This window comes from Bubalus bubalis, chromosome 5, assembly GCF_019923935.1.
Source record: "Bubalus bubalis isolate 160015118507 breed Murrah chromosome 5, NDDB_SH_1, whole genome shotgun sequence".
NCBI classification, from domain to species: domain Eukaryota; kingdom Metazoa; phylum Chordata; class Mammalia; order Artiodactyla; family Bovidae; genus Bubalus; species Bubalus bubalis.
In genome coordinates this window covers 10,583,608-10,603,775 of record NC_059161.1, presented here as the reverse complement: position 1 = coordinate 10,603,775, position 20,168 = coordinate 10,583,608, and the positions used below count along the sequence as shown (strand labels likewise).

Below are 20,168 nucleotides of genomic sequence, written 5' to 3'. Positions count from 1 at the left end.
TTTTCCTGTGGTCATGTATGGATGTGAGAGTTGGACTGTGAAGAAGCCAAAGACTTGATGCTTTTGAACTGTGGTGTTGGAGAAGACTCTTGAGAGTCCCTTGGACTGCAAGGAGATCCAATCAGTCCATTCTGAAGGAGGTCAGTCCTGGGTGTTCTTTGGAAGGAATGATGCTAAAGCTGAAACTCCAGTACTTTGGCCACCTGATGCGAAGAGTTGACTCATTGGAAAAGACTGTGATGCTGGGAGGGATTGAGGGCAGGAGAAGGGGACGACAGAGGATGAGATGGCTGGATGGCATCACTGACTCGATGGACGTGGGTCTCAGTGAACTCCAGGAGTTGGTGATGGACGGGGAGGCCTGGCGTGCTATGATTCATGGGGTCGCAAAGAGTCGGACACGACTGAGCGATTGAACTGATCTGATCTGATCTGATGTCACTATTAAGTCTGTCTATTCGATGTTACTATTTTATGTCTGTCTCCCATGAGATAAGGGCAACATCACATTCCAATTGTTATTTTGGTTCGAATAATGAAACAGGTTAAAGTCTTTTTACATGTGTCAAATCCCCTTTGACATTTGCCTCTTTAGGTGGGGCTGGTCAAACTCATACCTTGTGGTTTAGCTTTAGGAGGAATTTGATCAACATGCCCAGAAGAGTTACCTTTTTGATATGAACAGTTTTTTGAGATTTACAAAAGCAGGACACCAACATCTCTAAGTGTGACCAGAAGTTGGTTTGCTGGCCATTCTTTCTTATTCATTGAGAGGTTTTCTTGCCTGAAGAAGTCAAAGCAGCTCTTTGGAGACACTTCTGGCCTCTTCCTTTACTGCAGACATACCAGCTGTCCTCTGCAAGAAAGCAGAGCTAGAACCAACTCTGGGTAAGTGAGTCACTTAATTCTTTCCAAAAGGTAGTTTAGCATCTCTTTTCCTGGAAGAAGAGGAACAGTTTCTGTTTCTGCTTAACTCTCGCTGGGGGAAGAACAAAGAATAGTACTTCAGCTCAAAAAAGTACACTCATTGTTCCAGAAACCTGGGCCCACACACCTCACCAGCCCTGCTCTCACTCTCATAGAGTAACACTCAAGTCACTTTCTCTCCTGCACCTCCTCACGTTTTCTCTGTCGCTATTTCTCCCTGTGCCAGACCCCTGGATCGAGGGAAGAAGTCACATGGCAGGGACAAAAAAGGCAGGGCTCTGCCATCTGACTACATATCACCACTATTATAAATCTTCCTAAAAAAGGAAGCCTGTCCTCTGGTTTCCTATTTACTGAGTGTAAGTGCTGCTGAATCATAAAAACCTGTAGTACTTTGCTTCCCGTCTCCCTGCTGTGTTTACAATCTTACTGAGAAATGACTGACTTCATAGCTTTTGCCATTTAGTAACCCTTCAACATGGACTTAATATGAAATCCTTAAAATGAGCTGAGTAGACTCAAAAGTCCAAATTACCTGGACTGGTAGAGGTTAATGTTCTTCTGCATTAAATAGGAACAGAAGGTATCAATTTTGTACTCTGATTGTGCCTGCCCAAGAAGTGAGTCAAATAAGCATGTGAAACATGATAGATGAGGGCAACAGGGGTAGGAAAACCACCGGAGTTGTGGAGAGAGGTCTGAGAAGTAAGCAAATGTAGGTGTGTCCTGCTCCTTTCACCTCCATGCACTTCTATCTAGACCTTCAACTCTCCTTTTCCAGCGTAGAGCTGACAGAGAAACAGCCCTGTAATATTTCAATCTATTTTTAATTTTTATAGCCACATAACCACCAAGCATTGTGCTACTGAGCGAATACATGGCAGTAACCCAAGTATCTGGGATTACTAAAAAAGCATTACAAGAAAACAGTTAAGTACCAATTTAAAAGATTTTCATTAACTTTGCATTTTTACAATGTTGGTTTATTCTGAAAAAGTCCACCACATACTTGTGACGCTTAGAACTCAACTGCCTTTTCATTCCATAGGTAAGGGAACAGATCTAGAATATTGTTATTAAAGCTAAAAGGCTAGTCACAGGTGAGACCAGATACCACCCTAAGACTTTCTATATTTCACAATCCTTAGAAAAAGAACTTGAAATACCAGGTTTCATTATCCAGAGTATTTAGATATACCAGAGGTTAAATCCACAACTCTAAGAAAAAAGATGATCCCTTTATGCCTTGGCCTCTGCTATAAAGTAATCCCTGTGTGTGCTAAGTTGCTTCAGTTAATGTCTGACTCTTTACGACCCTGTGGACGGTAGCCCACCAAGCTCCTCTGTCTATGGGCTTCTCCAAGCAAGAATACTGGAGTGGGTTGCCATACCCTCCTCCAGGGGATCTTCCTGACCCAGGGATTGAAACCAAGTCTCCTACATCTTCCCCTTTGGTAGGCGGGTTCTTTTCCACTACTGCCACCTGGGAAGTAATCCCTAAGTGAGTCCAATAAAGATGCTAGAAAAGGCTCCCTGTGAGGCGAAGAAATTCTCAGTGCTACAATTAGGTTATTTTTCTATTTAGAGTCATAAATTATGGGCAAGTGGAATTCAACTAAGGCATACATTATGTGCAGGGTCCTAATATAGTGTTACTGGTCATAGCATGAATATTATTTATAGATTTTATCTTTTTCATTACACACAGTATACGAAAGCTAAACTTAATCTTGGTTCACAATGATTCTGAAATAAGACAGGGTAGGAAAAGCCTGAGGGTCAAAACACAATAGGAATTATAGCTGTTTAGAAAGGCTTAAAATACAGGTTTAAACATGTTAACAAGAGGTCAGTAATTATAACAAGTAAATTGAAGACATACATGTCTCCCAAAAGTCTTAACTCATACCATTGTTAAAACAAACTGTTAAAATCGCAGCATTCTTTGTTACTCTTAGGGACCTTAACTTACCCCTTCTGTGAAACAGAAATGGTAGATATTCATAGCATGTCTGAAGATAGGTGGCATTATGCCAAATTATTGGCAACCTGCTGGAAAAGCTCTTTTTAAAGAATGTAGTAAAGTAACAGTCAATGGCATTGGTAATTTCATACAAAAATATAAAATCAAATGAGAGTAAGGACTCAAACAGATATCTGTACATCAATGTTCTTAAAGACACTGCTTACAACAGCCAGAAGGTAGAAATATCCAAATGTCCACTGATATGGATAACAGAGATCCACTGATGATGGATAACAAAATGTGGTATATACATATAATGGAGTATTATTCAGCCTTAAAAAGGAATGGAACTCTGGTATGTGATACAGCATGGATGAACCTTGAAAACACTATATCAAGCAAAATAAGTCAGACAAAAAAGAACAGATATTATATGATTCCACTTCTGTGAGAGACTTAGAAAATAAGATTCATACAGAAAGTAAACAGTGGTTACTAGGGGGTGGAGGGAGGAGGAATGGAAAGTTCTTGTTTAATGGGTAAAGAGTTTCAGTTTTAGAGATTTAAAAATTCTGAAACGCAGTGGTAATGGCTGGGAAAAAATGTGAATATACTTAATGGCATTGAATTGTATACTTAAAAGTAGTTAAAATGGTAAATTTTATTATGTAAATTTTGATACAATAAAAAACTAATTGAGAGAAAAATTTAAAAAATAAAATGAGAAATATAAGTGGTAAGTTCTCTGATTTTGATTTTTCTAATACATATCATCAAGTAAAAACAGACTTGGGTCCACCACCTCAAAGCCATTTACCCTGCGTGTTTATTACTCTATAATTCATGTCCACCATGATTATGAATGATGTATTTACATTAAGTACAAGTTCCAAACACAGAAAGAGAGAAACTGAAGCAACGGATTTATGTCAACACAATTCCATCTGTTAACACTGTCCTTTGAACCCAGGGATTAAAGTCATGTGGTAGGGCTGGGAGGGTCACCTTAGCTGTGAAGTCCTACTTTATGTCATAGGGCACTTCTGGAAGGAAGCTCTGGAATGACCAACTCTAACTACTTACAGATTTCCCACTAGTCCTACACAGGAAGTCATTCTTGTGTCTCACCTGCATGAGTTCCTGTTTTGAGACCTGGGGGATGGCGAGTTGAAATCCAGTTCCAGGGAGTGATGTCATCTCAACTGAGCTATGATCCTGGTGACCTGCTCCCCATCCTGGTGTTGTTGCAGCCCTTCAGCTGGGGTTCAGGTTATAGGGGACCAAAAAGGAAAGTGGGGGAGTAGGATAACAGAACGAGGAAAATGCTTGCACATTTCCTTCGTTCCATTGAAGCTTTTTCTGCTTCCATTTAATGTGATGGGCGGGCCTGGCCAATGGCAGCTGGAAGCTGCACAGAGGCTCTTGGGGTGGGGATAGGCTCTGTCACAGATCTTGAAAATACAAAGAATTAAAACATACAGAAAATTTTCATTATGTTTGTGGCACCATTTGGAAATGGTGATTTATTCTTTCATCTTTGGATAAAGTTTAAAAAAAACATGCATTAACTTAAAAAGTTTGTATTCTGTTGTAAACACAGTATGACTACAGGAGCGATCTCAGCAACAGAAAGAAATAACAAACACAAATGTATAAATACTCATGTTCTTTCGACACAATGTCAAGTGGATGAGGAGGTCAAATCTCAAAATCCTGTCAATACATAATAAAATAGGATTGCCGTTCAATCCCACTGAGATCAGATCCTTTGGTTCTTAGGATACTCAGCCAAAAAACTAAAACAAAGTCAAACACAGTAAGAAGCAGAAACTGCTTACGTTTCAAAATAAAAGGAAGAGAGGTCTTTGAATAGAAAAAAAATTGTAAGCAATTAAAAGAGAGACTTCAATCTTTAGCTCATTTATTTTACATCATGATTCTTTAATTCTTATTAAGTTGATACAATTTGGGGAAATAAATACTCCCTTTCCTTTTTTGCTGCCTATGTATTAGTAGCGGTAGGAAGAACAGAGTATGACAATAGGCAAAGGGTGTACAAAGTGGAAAGATAAAGATAAAGAGAGAGAGAGAGAGAGAGAGAGAGAGAGAGCTCATATGAACCCTACTGCTAGCAATACCAATCAAGAAAGTACAGAGTTGACAACAGGAAGTGTTTTTTTAAGTGGACTTCAGAAAGAATGACTATGGGACCACATTTGATATACATTAATTATATAGCATTGTGGTTGAGGTTTCCTATCAGACATGATGTGTATCTTCTTTTTTTTCTCATTTTTTAAGCTTCATAGATGACATGACTTGTGAAGCACTTTTAGTATATGTATCTTGGTTAGCGAAAAGCACAGTCAGCTGCCATGTCAAGGTCATCCTTTCAAGTAACACTTCCTTCTACACTCGGAGCTTCATCTCAGAGGAAATTCTTGAAGGTCATTCCTCTTTTAGTTGGGTTTACAACTCACCTGCACCACTAAATGCAGATAAAATAAAGATCACACCTTGGTTTGTACGTTAACAGCCCCTTGCAAAGGTAGCCAGTATCTTGTCCAGACAGTAACTGTAAAGGAATTGTTCTCTCTCGGGCCTTTTCTCTCCACTTCCTCTAAAGCTCTTCATCCCAATGCTTGGTGTCCCGTGAGTGAGTGTGAGGCTGAGCTGCCTCCCTGCTAGAGATGCCTGTCGCAGAGAAGGCCAGAATGTGTGCAGAGAACCCTGCGTTCTGTTCATCTCATCAGTTCTGCCCAATCCACAGGGGTAAAAAACGGATGAGATTTTATATCTTCAACACCAGCAACTCCAGCACCAAGCCGCTCCACAGGGTTGAACTGTAAGAGCTAAAAAGGAAGGATTTAAGTGAGTAGTGGGAATCTAACTAAAGAATCAAAGGAAAATAAAAACATAATGAAAGAAACTACTTCTAAATTCAACCTCAGTAACAAACGGACTTGATGACAGCCAACTTATATTTCCTTGAAAGAGGACTGCGTCTGTAACACCACTCTAGCTACGGGTGCTGGGGAATATATCTGAGTTTATGGCTTTTCAAATGATACCACCTTGAGTAACTCACTTTGTTACTATATACTATATGCTGCTGCTGCTAAGTCGCTTCAGTCGTATCCAACTCTGTGTGACCCCATAGACAGCAGCCCACCAGGCTCCCCGTCCCTGGGATTCTCCAGGCAAGAACACTGGAGTGGGTTGCCATTTCCTTCTCCAATGCATGAAAGTGAAAAGTGAAAGTGAAGTCGCTCAGTCGTGCCAGACTCTTAGCGACCCCATGGACTGCAGCCTACCAGGCCCCTCTGTCCATGGGATTTTTCAGGCAAGAGTACTGGAGTGGGGTGCCATTGCCTTCTCTGATATACTATATAGCTATAGTATATCTAGTATATATCTAGTATATCTATACTGTATATCCATAGGATAGTTCCACCTATCAATTTCCTACTCCAAAAGTATGATCATGACATTAATTAGATATTGCACCAAATTCTGAGAGATCCAGCTACTCCTTTCATGGTCAGAAAGTCTGAGAGGCACACTAAGTCTTTCAACCTCTAGTGAATTATATATGCCCCGGGACTAAACTTTACCTAAGGTCTGAATGTGTGTGCTAGCCACTTCAGTCATGTCCAGCTCTTTGTGACCCTATGGGCTGGGGCCCATCAGGCTTCTCTGTCCATGGAATTTCCCAGGCAAGAATGCCCTCTTCCAGGGGATCTCCCCAGCCCAGGGATGGAATCTGCGTCTGTTATGTCTCCTGCCTTGGTAGGTGAGTCTTTATCACTAGTGCCACCTGGGAAGCCCAAGGTCTGAATAAGCAAATTCATATTCTAAAACTGCTTTCTTTGAAACAGCCGACTCACATGGAACAATTTGATCCAATGAGTGAAATGTGTTTCAACTTCTTCACTAATAGCAATAAGGCTAAATAAGTTAATAATGTTATTTGCAACATGATTTGTGTGGGAAAATAAAAGCAGTCATACACAGTGACAGATGACGCTGGTCATACTGAAAGAATGTGTTACTTAAGACATTCATGTATCCTCAAATTTTTGTTTTAACAACTTTACTGAGAGATAATTTATATAGCACAAAATTTATCTATTGCAAGCGTACAACCTAATGACTCTTAGCAAATTTGAAGAGCTCCCTAAAAAGTTTCTTCATGTTGTTTGCAGTCAATCTACATTTCCATCCCCACCCCCAGGCAACCACTGATTTGCTTTCTATCTCTATAAACTTGCCCCTTCTGGATATTTCATATAAATGAAATCATAAAACAGCTGCCTTCTTTCACTAAGCATAATGTTTCTAAGGTCCATCTGTGTTGTAGAAGGTGTTGTAGAAGGTGTCAACAGTCTGTTCCTTTTGGTTTCTGCATAGCATTCCACTATTTGAATATAACTACTTGGGGTTCCCTGTAGCTCAAACGGTAAAGAATCTGCCTGCAATGCAGGAGACCCAGGTTTGATCCCCGGGTCAGGAAGGTCCCCTGGAGTAAGGGAATGGCAAGCCACTCCAGTATTCTTGCCTGGAGAATCCCATGGACAGAACAGCCTGGTGGGCTACAGTCCATGGGGTTGCAAAGAGTTGAACACGACTGAGCAACTAACAGTACTACTACTGTTTGGATATAACGTATTTTGTGAATCTGTCCACCAGTTAATGGACACATGGACTTCCCAGGTTGTGGCTACAATTAATTGTATTGCTTTTAACATTTACATATGTGACTTCCTGCAGACATGTCTTTTCATTTCTTTTAAGGACATTCTTAAGAGTGGGAACAGTCGGTTGTGTGTTAAGTTTATGTTAAGCTTTTTAAGAAACTACCAAACTTTTCTAAAGTATGTACCATTTTACATTCCTGCCAGCAATGTATGAGAGTTTCAGTTTCTCTATATCCGCATCAACACTTGATACTATCTTCTTTACTATAGTCCCTCTAGTGGGTATTAATTATATCTTATTTTGGTTTTAATTTATATTCCCTAATGACTAATAATGCTGAGCATCTTTTCATATACTTATTAGCCATTTATATAGCCTCTTGGTGAATCTTTGCCCATTTTTATACTGAGCTGTCTGCTTACTGAGTTAAAGGGTTTCTTTACACATTCTGAAAACATATCAGTTACTTGATGTGAATGTATTTTCTCCCAGTATGTGGCTTGTCTTTTCAATTTTTCACTGTTATCTTTTGAAGTACAAATGTTTTTAATTTTGATGAAGCCCACTTTATCATTTTTTTCTTTTATGGATCATATTTTGGTGTTACATATAATAATTCTTTTCCTAACCCAAGGTCATGAAGATTTTCTCCTATTTTTTCCCTATGATTTTATAGTTTCAACTCCACATATAGATCTATAAGCTACTTTTGAGTTAATTTTTGCATATGATATGAATTAAGAGTCTTAGTTCATTTTGGTTTTAGCATGTGAATATTTTATTTTCCCAACACCATTTGTTGAAAAGACTGCTGCTGCTGCTAAGTCACTTCAGTCGTGTCCGACTCTGTGTGACCCCATAGACAGCAGCCCACCAGGCTCCCCCATCCCTGGGATTCTCCAAGCAAGAACACTGGAGTGGGTTGCCATTTCCTTCTCCAATGCAGAAAAGTAAAAGTGAAGTCGCTCAGTCGTGTCCGACCCTCAGTGACCCCATGGACTGCAGCCTACCAGGCTCCTCCACCATGGGACTTTCCAGGCAGGAGTACTGGAGTGGGGTGCCATCGCCTTCTCCAGTTGAAAAGACTATTTCTCACAAAATTATCTTGGCATTTTTATTGAAAAATCATAGGATGCAGAGGGACATGAGAGGGGGGTTCAGGATGAGGGTACACATGTGCACCCATGGCTGATTCATGTCGATGTATGGCAAAAACCACCACAATATTGTAAAGTAATTATCCTCCAGTTAAAATAAATAAACAAAATTTTTAAAAAAGAATATTAAAAAATGAGTACAGTTAATGCAGGAAGCCTAACATCCAACTAGTAGGTGTTCCAGGAAAAAGAAATACATGGAGGAGAAGAAACTGTCAAACAAATAATACTTTAAAAACTTCCCAGGACTGAAATAAACACATTTACAGATCAAAAAAACAAAACAAAACAGTACACTACTCAGTTCCAGCCAAAGCCATGTATCATCATAACAGAACAAATTTTTGAAGTATGAGTATTTCAGTAAAAAATTATCATTCTAAAGTTTTATTAAGCATTTTAAGAGCTAACTTTTAATTGACAGTATAGTATACAATTTATCATCTGCTATCAGCTGTTAGGTTATTTCTATAGTCTCTAGTCTGCACATACTCTGTACTAAATAAATACTCAATTCCAATTGAAAAAAAAAATTGTTTTGGATACTCTAGGTCCCTTGCCTTTTTTAAAAATTAATTTATTTATTTTAATTGGGAGCTAATTACTTTACAATATTGTAGTGGCTTTCCCCATACATCAACACAAATCAGCCACAGGTGTACAGGTGTCCCCCATCCTGAACCCCTCTCCCACCTCCCTCCCCATCCCATCCCTCAGGCTCATCGCAGTGCACCAGCCCTGAGCACCCTGTCTCATGCATCAAATGTGGACTGGCGATCTATTTCACATATAGTAATATACATGTTTCAATGCTATTCTCTCAAATCATCTCACCCTCGCCTTCTCCCACAGAGTCCAAAAGTCTGTTCTTTATCTCTGTGTCTCTTTTGCTATCTCGCATATAGGTGTATTGTGACCATCTTTCTAAATTCCATACACATGTGTTAATATACTGTATTGGTGTTTTTCTTTCTGGCTTATTTCACTCTGTATAATAGGCTCCAGTTCATCCACCTCATTAGAACTGATTCAAATGCATTCTTTTTAATAGCTGAGTAATATTCCATTGTGTATATGTACCACAACTTTCTTATCCATTCGTCTGTGGATGGACATCTAGGTTGCTTCCATGTCCTGGCTATTATAAACAGTGCTGCAATGAACACCGGGGTACACGTGTCTCTTTCAGTTTTGCTTTCCTCGGTGTGTATGCCCAGCAGTGGGACTGCTGGGTCATATGGCAGCCCTTCCCTTACCTTTTTAAAATACTCATTTCTGAAGTCAGCTAAAGATTTCCCAATTTTGCTAATCTTTTCAAAGAACCAACTTGAGATTTAATTTGTCTCTTATTTTTATCTTCTAGCCAATGAAGATTTTCTCTTCACTGATTTCTGCTTGCTTTCTTCTGCTTGTTTTGGATTTATTTTGCTTTTTACAAAATGCTTTTTCTCTTTCTAGTTTCCTCAATTACAAGGTGAGATTTTCATTTGAGACCATTCTTTTCCTATAGAGATTTCCAAAGCCATACATTTTTCTCAAGAACTGATGTACCTGCATCCTGTAAATTTTGATATACTGTGGATCTGTTTTCATTCCATTAAAAACATGTTATGGCTTTTCTTGGGATTTCTTCTTTGACTCAGGCTATTTAGAAATTTGTTGTTTAATTTCCAAACATCTGTTATGGACTCACCAGATCTCTTTCTGTTGATGATTTCTAACAAAAAATTGTTACGGTCAGTGTATGCTATGGGATTTCAAGTCTTTCAAATACTGAAACTTGTTTTATGGCATAGCAAATGATCTATCACAGACAATATTCCGTGTGCATGTGATAAGAATGTATTCTACAATCATTGTTCTATACATGTCATGTCAGAGTTGATTGATAGTGTTGTTCAAGTCCTCTCTATATCCTTGCTGATTTTCTATCAATTATCATGAATAGGGTATCGAAGCCTCCATTTCTTATTGGAATATCTATTTTTCCTTCAATTCAGTAGGACTTTGCTTCATATGTTTTGAAGCTGTTATTAGAGCATATACATTTATAATTGTTATATCTTTCTTTGTATTGACCCTCTCATCATTATAAAAAAATCTTAGTCTCTGATAAGTCTCATCTTCACATCTATTTTATCTGATATTTAATAAAACCACTTCATCTCTCTTGTGGTCACTGTTTGCATCATTTATCTTTTCCCACCCTTTTTCTTTCAACCTATTTGTGTTTATTAATTCAAGCATGCCTCTCATACACTGATAATTGGATCTTTTTTATCCAGTGAACAATCTTTGTCTTTAGCTTCACATGCTTAGAGGTTCACACTGAATTACACGGTGAGTTCACATTTGCCATTTTGCTATGCTTTCTCCAGTTACTGCCTTTTCTATTCCTCTTTACTGCCTTGTTTTGTGCCAAATACTTTCTACTGTACTGTTTCAGTTCCTCTATTAACTTACTATTTTTTGAGTGGTTGCTATCAAGATTATAATATGCTTCTTAATTTATCACAGTCTATTTCAGATTAATGGCAATCCACTCCAGTACTATTGCCTGGAAAATCCCATGGACAGAGGAGCCTGGTAGGCTACAGTCTATGGGGTCGCAAAGAGTCGGACATGACTGAGTGACTTCACTTTCACTTCACTTTAGATTAATACTAATTTACTTCTTTCAGTGAAACGAAGAAATTTTGCTCTATGATGGTTCTATTCCTTCTGCCTTCCTTTGTCTTAACTATTGTATTGTTGTTGCTGTTTAGTCGCTAAGTCATGTGTGACTCTTTGGTGACCCCAAGGAGTACAGTCCACCAGGCTCCCCTGTCCATGAGATTTTCCAGGCAAGAATATTAAAATGGGTTGCCATTTCCTTTTCCAGGGGATCTTGCCAACCCTAGGACTGAACCCAAGTCTCCTGCATTGGTAGCCGATTCTTCACCACTGAGCTGCCAGAGAAGCCCTGAATACTGTATATTATACCCACATGTCATTAGATACTACATAGTCATTAAGTACTATATATTACATGTGTTATAAACTGCCCAGCATAGTGTTATAAATATTGCTTTGTTCAACCTTATGTTTTTTAAAAGAAGTTGAGCAGAGAAATGAGAAAAAAAAACATATTTAGTCTTCTCTATTAACTCATATTTATCTTTCTAACAGTCTTCATTTCTATGGATTCAAGTCACTATATGGTAACTTTCAGCCTAAGGACTTCCTGTGTTATTCCTCATAAGACAGGTTTGCTAGGAATGAATGCTCTGTCTATACTTGGAAATTTATTTATTTCATTTTTATTTTTTGAAGGATAATTTTGCTGGATAAGGAATTCTTGGCTGAAAGTTACTTCCTTTTAACACTTTAAATATGCCTTTCCACTAACTTCTCTTCCATTGTTTCTGATAAGAAGTTAGACATCAATGTTCCTTTGAATACAAGTTGTTCTTGGCTGCTTTCAAAATTTTCAAATTGTTTTTGTCTTTCAACAATTGAAAGATGAAATATCCCTATGTGGATCTCTCTGTATTTTCCAACTTAATGTCCACTAAGCTTCTTGAATGCATTTTAATGTTCTTCATCAAATTTGTGACGCTTTTAGCTATTATGTCTTAAACATTTTTTGCTGCCCTTTTCTCTATATTCTCTCTTTCTGGAACTCCCATTATATGTATTTTGGTGTATTTAATATCATCTTACAGGTCTCCATATCCCTGTTCATTTTTCTTCAAACATTTTTAATCTGTTTTCAAATTGAATAATTACTATCATCCTGGTCTTCAAGTTCTTTGACTTTTCCTTCATCTATCTCAAATTTGCTGTTGAGATGCTCCAGGGAATTTTTTTCACCTATTTAATTCTTCATTTCAATTATTGTACTTTTCAACTTGAGAATTTCTATTTGGCTCTTTTTTAAAAAAAATATGATTTAAGTATCATTGAGAATCTTTATTTATTGATTCATTATTGTCTTAATTTCCTTTAATTCTTTTTCAATTAATTATTTTTGGTTGTTCTGGGTCTTTGTTGCTGCGTGCAGGCTCTCGAGCTGCAGCAAGCAGGGGCTACTCCCTTTCTCGTGGTACACGAGCTTCTCACTGCGGTGACTTCTCTTGTGGAGCACAGGTTCTAGGTGCATGGGCTTCAGTAGCTGCAGCACGCAGGCTCTAGACTGCAGGCTCGGTAGCTGTGGTGCACAAGCTTAGCTGCTGCATGGCATGTGGAATCTTTCTGGACCAGGAATCAAATCTGTGTCCCCCGCATTGGTAGGCAGATTCCTATCCACTGTAACACCAGGGAAGTCCTCCTTTAAGTTATTTATACACAGATTCCTTTAGTTCTTTGAATATAACTATAATAACTGCTTTGAAGTCTTCACTATATCCAAAATCTCAGGACACCCAAGAGCAACTTCTATTGACTGCTTTTTTTCTCTGCCTATTTTGTTTCTGTGAATATCTTACAACATTTTGCTGAAAATGAGACATCTTAGACAATATATTTTAGTGACTCCAGAGTCATTTTTTCCATGAAGATGGTTATCATTGCTGTTTATTCTTTGTTTGGTAACTTTTTTTCAGCTAGATTTGTAAATCTGCTTTCCCCCACCCTCACCTCCAACTATAATAAGCAGAGGTTGACAGACTTGCTCATTTTTTTTTTCTTTCTTAATAAAAAATGTTTTATATTTTCATTTTTAAGCTTGGTTTCCTAAGGGTCATCCCTGTGCCTGCATAGTTTGGGGGCCAACCAGTGATTGAAAAGGGCTGCCAAGTCTGTCCAACTTTATAATTTCCTTTTTTGAGAAGAGAACTTTCCAACCTTCTCATATATGGCTAGTCATTCGCATCTGAGAATATCCCTAAAGCATATAACTTTTTTCTTCAGAATTTAGTCAACTGGAATAAAGTATCTGGATGATTACATTAATGGTTCCACAACTGTCGGAAACCCCAATACTCAAATTAAACCTACACATTTGTTTCTTCTTTTTTCCTTTATTTCTATTTTTTTCTTCCATTCACTAATCATTAACTTAATTATTTATATAAAAATATCAGTTGATTTCCTATTGGGTGCCAGTCCAGTACCTTTCTAGACCTTTTCAACATATATCACCAGCAGTAGCCTCACTCTTACACTGGCAACCCTCTACTATAATTCAAATGCATACTTCATCAAATTATAAATTACTACATGTCATGAGCTCTCAGTGCTGCTCTATCAATAATAATAATACAAAATATTTATGTGACACTTACTGTGTACTAGGCATTATTCTAATTGCCTTGTATAAATTAGTTCATTGAACTTACAACAACTCTATGAATAGTTACTATAATTATCTCTGTTTTATAGATGAGAAGATAGAAACTTGTTTAAGGTCATATTAGGCAGTAGACAGCAAGGATACGATCTGAATTCAGGTACTAAGTCTCCAGAAGCCATGCTGTTAACCACAGCATCACACTGCCTTATGAGTGTGTGATCTGCAAATGCCAAGAATCTATTACTTTACTTTGATATTACCAAATCCACAAGGGCAGTGAAGTATACACTTCAAAAGACTCTACTCTCAGTCTTTTCACTTGAAATTACTGTATCCAGCATTCAAAATGACTTTTTATTAAAGTGTATTGAGTACAAAGAATTTTTATATTAGAAGTTGCTAAGGTGTGTTAAGAGAAAAGCTGCTATTATAAAACAAACATCTAAGAATATTCTAACATAGCAAATCCATTTTCAGAATCAGACAATTCATATCTACTGATTGAGATGTGGAAGGCATCAAACATTTGAATATAAAACTAAAATACCACACATTGGTAAGAATTAACTATAGCATGCTTTTTAATATTTCGGCAAATATGTAAACATGTAAGTTCTCTCTTTCTTGTTACAATTGGTTTTTCCACCCCCATTCTCTCCAAACCATGACCTCATTATGAAATTCCAATGAAAGTTCATATTTTGACTTTTATGAAAGTCAATTTACCTTAGTTCGTGAACTCTTCATAAACTTGTAAGTATAAATCCATAGGCAAAAATATAACTGTTTCACCCATGACTGTCTTGCTTATTCTGCCATTTAAAATATTAATACTATCCCAGATCTTCTGAGAGATTTCACAAAGATTGTTCTGCTAAGAGAATGTGTTGACCAGTGGCAAAACCAAGACAGTCACTGCCAACTTCCTTTCTCTTAAAGAAGAGACAATAAAGCTGAGCAATGGAAGCACAGAAATTTGTTTCTCATATAATATCGATATTTCAACTGACAAAGCAATTGTGTCATAAAGAACTGAATGTATACTGTGAAGTACAAACATACATGCTCTGAGGATCTGTAAATTGTAAATATATATTTTGTAAATTGCATTCAAAATGTAACTTCGTTTACTTTAGCACCATTCACTTGGACTGGGATGACTAAACCATGGGTACAGGGAATTATGAACTCTAGAAGAAAGCAAGCAGCTAAAAAGACCAAAGAGAGGAAAATCTCCTCAAAGTGGAATAATTCTTTCCATATAAATTGTTTGATGATTTTTTAAAATAACCTCTATGAACTGTGAGGTAGTGGAAGAGGAAAGTCAAAATGACAGATTGCTAATCATGCCAAGAGACCTCTTTTCCCTTTCCTGACGATGTTTCCTTAACGTGAGTGGTAGTTTCCTTAGGCAGGCCAGGGACAGAATGCTGCTTTACTATATAAGTATACTTATATACTATATAAGTATTTTTATATACTTATATACTATAAGATATATATATATATATATACTTATGTACTATATAAGATATGTACGCATCTGTATAGGGGAACTTAACATATCTTAAGCTCAGACTCCTTACAATATAAATTCTGATAGACAGGAGCAGCAGACGTTTATTAATTAATGTGGGGAATTCTATTCTCAGTATTTGTCATGATGACTACCTCTTTAAGAAAGAGAAACAAACAAAAGCAGTTGCTGCTGCTGCTGCTGCTGCTGCTAAGTCGCTTCAGTAGTGTCCGACTCTGTGCGACCCCATAGATGGTAGCCCATCAGGCTCCCCAATCCCGGGGATTCTCCAGGCAAGAACACTGGAGTGGGTTGCCGCTAGCCCTCCTTAAATTAATAGACAAAAAAAATACTTTGAATTTACGTTGCTGTTCCACAACAAATAAGAGGAAAATAGAGGAGGAGCTGTCCTTTCTCTCCATTAGAATGAAATGCTTTATGAATCTTTACATTACCTCTTAATCCTTGTACAAAGTGCTCAGGGTACTCTCATCTCACTATTTTCAACCTAATTATGTTTCTTTGTATTTTACATACTCTGGACAAATGAATCTTCCTGAAGCACAACTCTGATCCTTTCACTCTTTGTGCACAAAAACTTCAAATCTCAATTTTTTACTGAATTAAATACTATCATTCTCTTTTGGTATTTATGATAAGAGAATCCCAGCTTCTCTTTCCACACTCATTTACTACTGTTACTCATCCCTATATTCTCCCTGTACTCTAGATAAACCAAACTTTTGATTTCCCAAATGAGTCTTTCTGACTCAGTCCTCGCCTTCATTCAAACTTTTCATTCCTCCCAGCTATTCCCCCACATGTAACCTTCCAATGCCAAAATTCTGGCTAAGGCGCCACAAAAGTAACACTCACTACACAAAACCTTCCCCAACACCACCACTGCATCAGTTATAACACCTCTTTATCCTGACTTGCCAAAGTATTTTTTAAACCGCTCTGATAGCCTTTATCAAATCCATCTGTGATATAGCTATTTGTGAGTCTCAGGTTTTCAGCTTATGACACCATGCCTTTATATATATTTGCTGAATGGAACCAAAATCACTGCCTAAGAAAATACTAGGTAAATCTTTTCTTAATATATTATCCCCTCCTCTTTTTTTTTTTCCTCTCTTTTTTTTTTTCTTTTTACAAATTTTGCTTTCCCTGATTTAAAAATAATTTGTGTTTCATTAAACAAAAATTTTGGTTCTTCATCTTTTTCAAATAAGTTTTCCATTGATATTTTCCCAAAAGTGTAAGGGATCACAGTTCTGACAATTCTTGCTGATCTGTGGTGAGTCTGCCATAAAGCTAGACAAGCATTTTAAATGTAGGGAATCAATTTAAGGAGCTCACTAGAGTGAGCCTACCTCTGGTATACCAAACTTTAATTATCAATAGTCTCTTTTTTCAAAGCCACCAGAAATACACTAACTGACAGCAATATTCAAGTTCCATGACTGGATCTAAAGTGATTTAACTTGGCAAGATTTTCTACCATTTCTCTCCCAACCAGCCAATTCTTAAGCTTATCAATATGAATTAAAGATTTAAAATAGCCATTTATGAAATGTCGAGACTAGCTCTAAGGAATAAACGCTTCAATAACTTTAAAAAAAAAAGGAAAAAAGGAGCCATTCATATATGGTTACAAAATATAAAGCAGCTACAGACAGGCTTAAAAGCAATACTTAAATCTCACGCCTACACAGATACATGTGAAGTGAAGTGAAGTGAAGTAGCTCAGCCGTGTTAGACTCTTTGCAACCCTGTAGACTATAGCTTACCAGGCTCTTCCCTCCATGGGATTCTCCAGGCAAAAGTACTGGAGTGGGTTGCCATTTCCTTCTCCAGGGGATCTTCCCAACCCAGGGATTGAACCTGGGTCTCCCACATTGCGGGCAGATGCTTTAACCTCTGAGCCACCAGGGAAGCCCCCATACAGATATATGGAATTGACTAAACATTAGCCTGGATTTCAGAAATAAAAAAATAAATAAAATACAACTTTTAACTGTTCTGACATCACCAATACTTAAGATTATAACAGAAGCCTAAAGATACACAGTACTAGTTCTGAACGTGTAATTACAATGGGTCCTTCTTGCCTAAAACTAATTTCTTTAAGGTTTTAGAGCTGTGGGCTCTGCCAATTTGCATGGTTGATATACTTGGCCAATAGGTCAATTAAATTACCTGTTGAATGAGTGAGCGAGCCTCTTCAGAGACACATTCTGGCATGTTCAAAGTGGTGTGAGTATTTATTCCTGCTGGATGGCACTCAACCAGAGTCTGAAACAATCAATCACATACACTTCTTATCCGAAATAACATCATATTCTGTTCCATCACAGGGTTTACAGACAGCAAATACAGACAGCTCAACAATCACCCTAGCCGCAGTGCCCTCTAAGCAGTCTAGGACAAAGGCTATGAGCCTAAAGAACTTCTAACTGGAAAAAAGGCAGTCATCATAATCACATCATAAGCTTATGCCACTTGCCCTTTTCCCTTAGATATAAAGAAAATGGTCCATAATAGAAAGATTCCATTACAGCCAAAACTTAAAACAGGATTCGGTATCTTGGAAATTTTTTAATGTTCTTAAAAACGTCCAAAGTCGAGAATTTGTTAATAATAATGTTTTATATATGTATAGCACCTTATGGCTCAAATGTGTTAACATCTATAGGTGATTTGTATATTTCACAACAATGTTAGGAGCTCAGTATTAACAACATATTTAAGGTAGATGGCTGCTTACAAAGGTATGACTGTTCATTTCTTCTATTTTAGTCCCAGGAGGCAATTTGCACAATGCTCTATTAGAATCTATTAACCTCAAATATCTTACTTAAACATTATTGATCAGAAAGAGCATGAATTCTGTACTTAAGACAGAACAGAATGGAAAAATTAAGTGTTGAGAAAAAAAATCATGCTACCTTTAATATCTACATTAATTTTCTAAAGTGATAATTTCCTCCTGATTTCAGACAGGTGTTTAAAACAGAGAATTCTAACAAATCCTTACACAACCCTTACAGGTTTAACTCTGTTAAAACTGAATCGCAGAAAAGGAAGAGAAAGAATGTCTAGTCTTCTATCTCACCATGTACTGACACTGTGACGTAACAGAACTTTACTATCAATTTATTCAATGTAACACAATTCTACTTTTTAAGACATCTGGAATCTTGATAAATTTGCATTTTTCTGGTGTCCCATCCCTTTTGATATCAAGGTTTTCTTACTTAGTCCCCAAACTAAAAACTAAAGGCAAAGGCTAAATATTCTCAATTTGAAATCAAGGTAGCATCTGGATAAACTTATTAAACCTCCAGGTCACTGCTTACCTTGCCAGTGAGAAGTTCAAAGAGGACAGCACCCAAACTCCACCAATCACAGGCTTCAGTTTCTTCCGTGATTGCTCCAACCTCTAAACACACCAAAAAAGGTTGATATTAAAATTCCAAAGGTCAATTAAACTCTCAAAATTAACATGTATTAGCAAGGTGACCTTTTTAATGCTGAGAGAGCACATACTAAATACTACTGGGCTTTCAAAATTCCTGAAAGTTACTTATCCCTTTGGTCACCTACTGTGGTTGCCTTTTTTTTTTCCTATGCAGTCATATATTAAACTGAGACATTTGTTCTTTAGTTGATAGAGGGACACCTTCAAGATGCTATACTTAAAAGTTACATGAATCTACTAGATCAGCATTTTGCTTAATTTTTCAAATTTGAGAATATACAGTCAACTCTATCTCAGAGGTCATTTTTTGTTTTAGAAATAAAGACTCTAGGTTTCAGAAGGAACTTCGAAAATTATCTAAACCAGTATTAATTATCCTTTGAGTTACAGAAACCAGAAAGGTGACATGTCTTGTCCAATGTCATACAGTAAATCAGCAGCAGAACTAAGACCCAGTTTATAGTATCACCCCTCTCCTATATAATCAATTGTTTTCAACTAAAGGAGCATGTGAAATGCAAATTTGTTATTCAGAAATACAGACAGATACGGTGTTTTAAGCCACAACTGAAACTACTGGCTAAGATAAGGGCTTTTAGAATATCTCCAAATTACAATTTTATCTGTGTTATCCCTATCTCTCACCAGCACAAGTTCCTGAAATGTAATCGTTTTCAGGTGTAATCTTTCAGGTTTCTCAGTAAATCAGCAATAACTCCTCATTTCACCATTTTTGAGGTTTTTAGCTAACTCATGTTTTGATGTCTTCTTGTCCTTTCCTAATAAGATCCAACTAGTCACTAAGTCTGAATATATCTGCCCTTTCATTTCCATTAGACAGATAAAACATGCTTGATATTTGTCTTCAGGTAGCCCACAACTCACAATAATCATGTTGAAAAGGCTTTGTAAGTAGTTAGGTTGGAACTTGGACAATAATAATAAGTGGAAGAGGTGCTCAGGTGCCCGGTCTTTTAACGGATACTTAGCGGATCTACTATGTTGGAAAATCAAAAAGACTTGTAATACAGCTTGAGTTTTAAGTCTTAAAGCTCACAGGCATCAGAAAAAGAGCCATTTCTATGCCGAATACTGAAATTACTGCACTGCAGCAACCTTCTTCCGTATCCCTACCCCATTCTGGGTTG

General features: G+C 37.3%; 1 protein-coding gene across 5 annotated transcripts in view; it reads right to left on the bottom strand.

The window, feature by feature from the left end:
* RPS6KC1 (ribosomal protein S6 kinase C1) overlaps positions 1-20,168 on the bottom strand; it is a 228,572-nt gene that overhangs the window by 18,995 nt on the left and 189,409 nt on the right. For 4 of the 5 annotated variants that reach the window (XM_006054056.4, XM_006054058.4, XM_025285452.3 and 1 more), the window contains 3 exons: positions 18,899-18,981; positions 17,739-17,834; positions 4,798-5,745 (listed from right to left, as the gene is read on the bottom strand). In XM_006054056.4, coding sequence (XP_006054118.4) covers positions 5,635-5,745; positions 17,739-17,834; positions 18,899-18,981 — 290 coding nt within the window. In that variant the 3' untranslated portion in view covers positions 4,798-5,634. Of the gene's footprint in view, positions 1-4,797; positions 5,746-17,738; positions 17,835-18,898; positions 18,982-20,168 lie in introns of those variants that run through there. The other variant, XM_025285451.3, reaches the window with a different exon arrangement.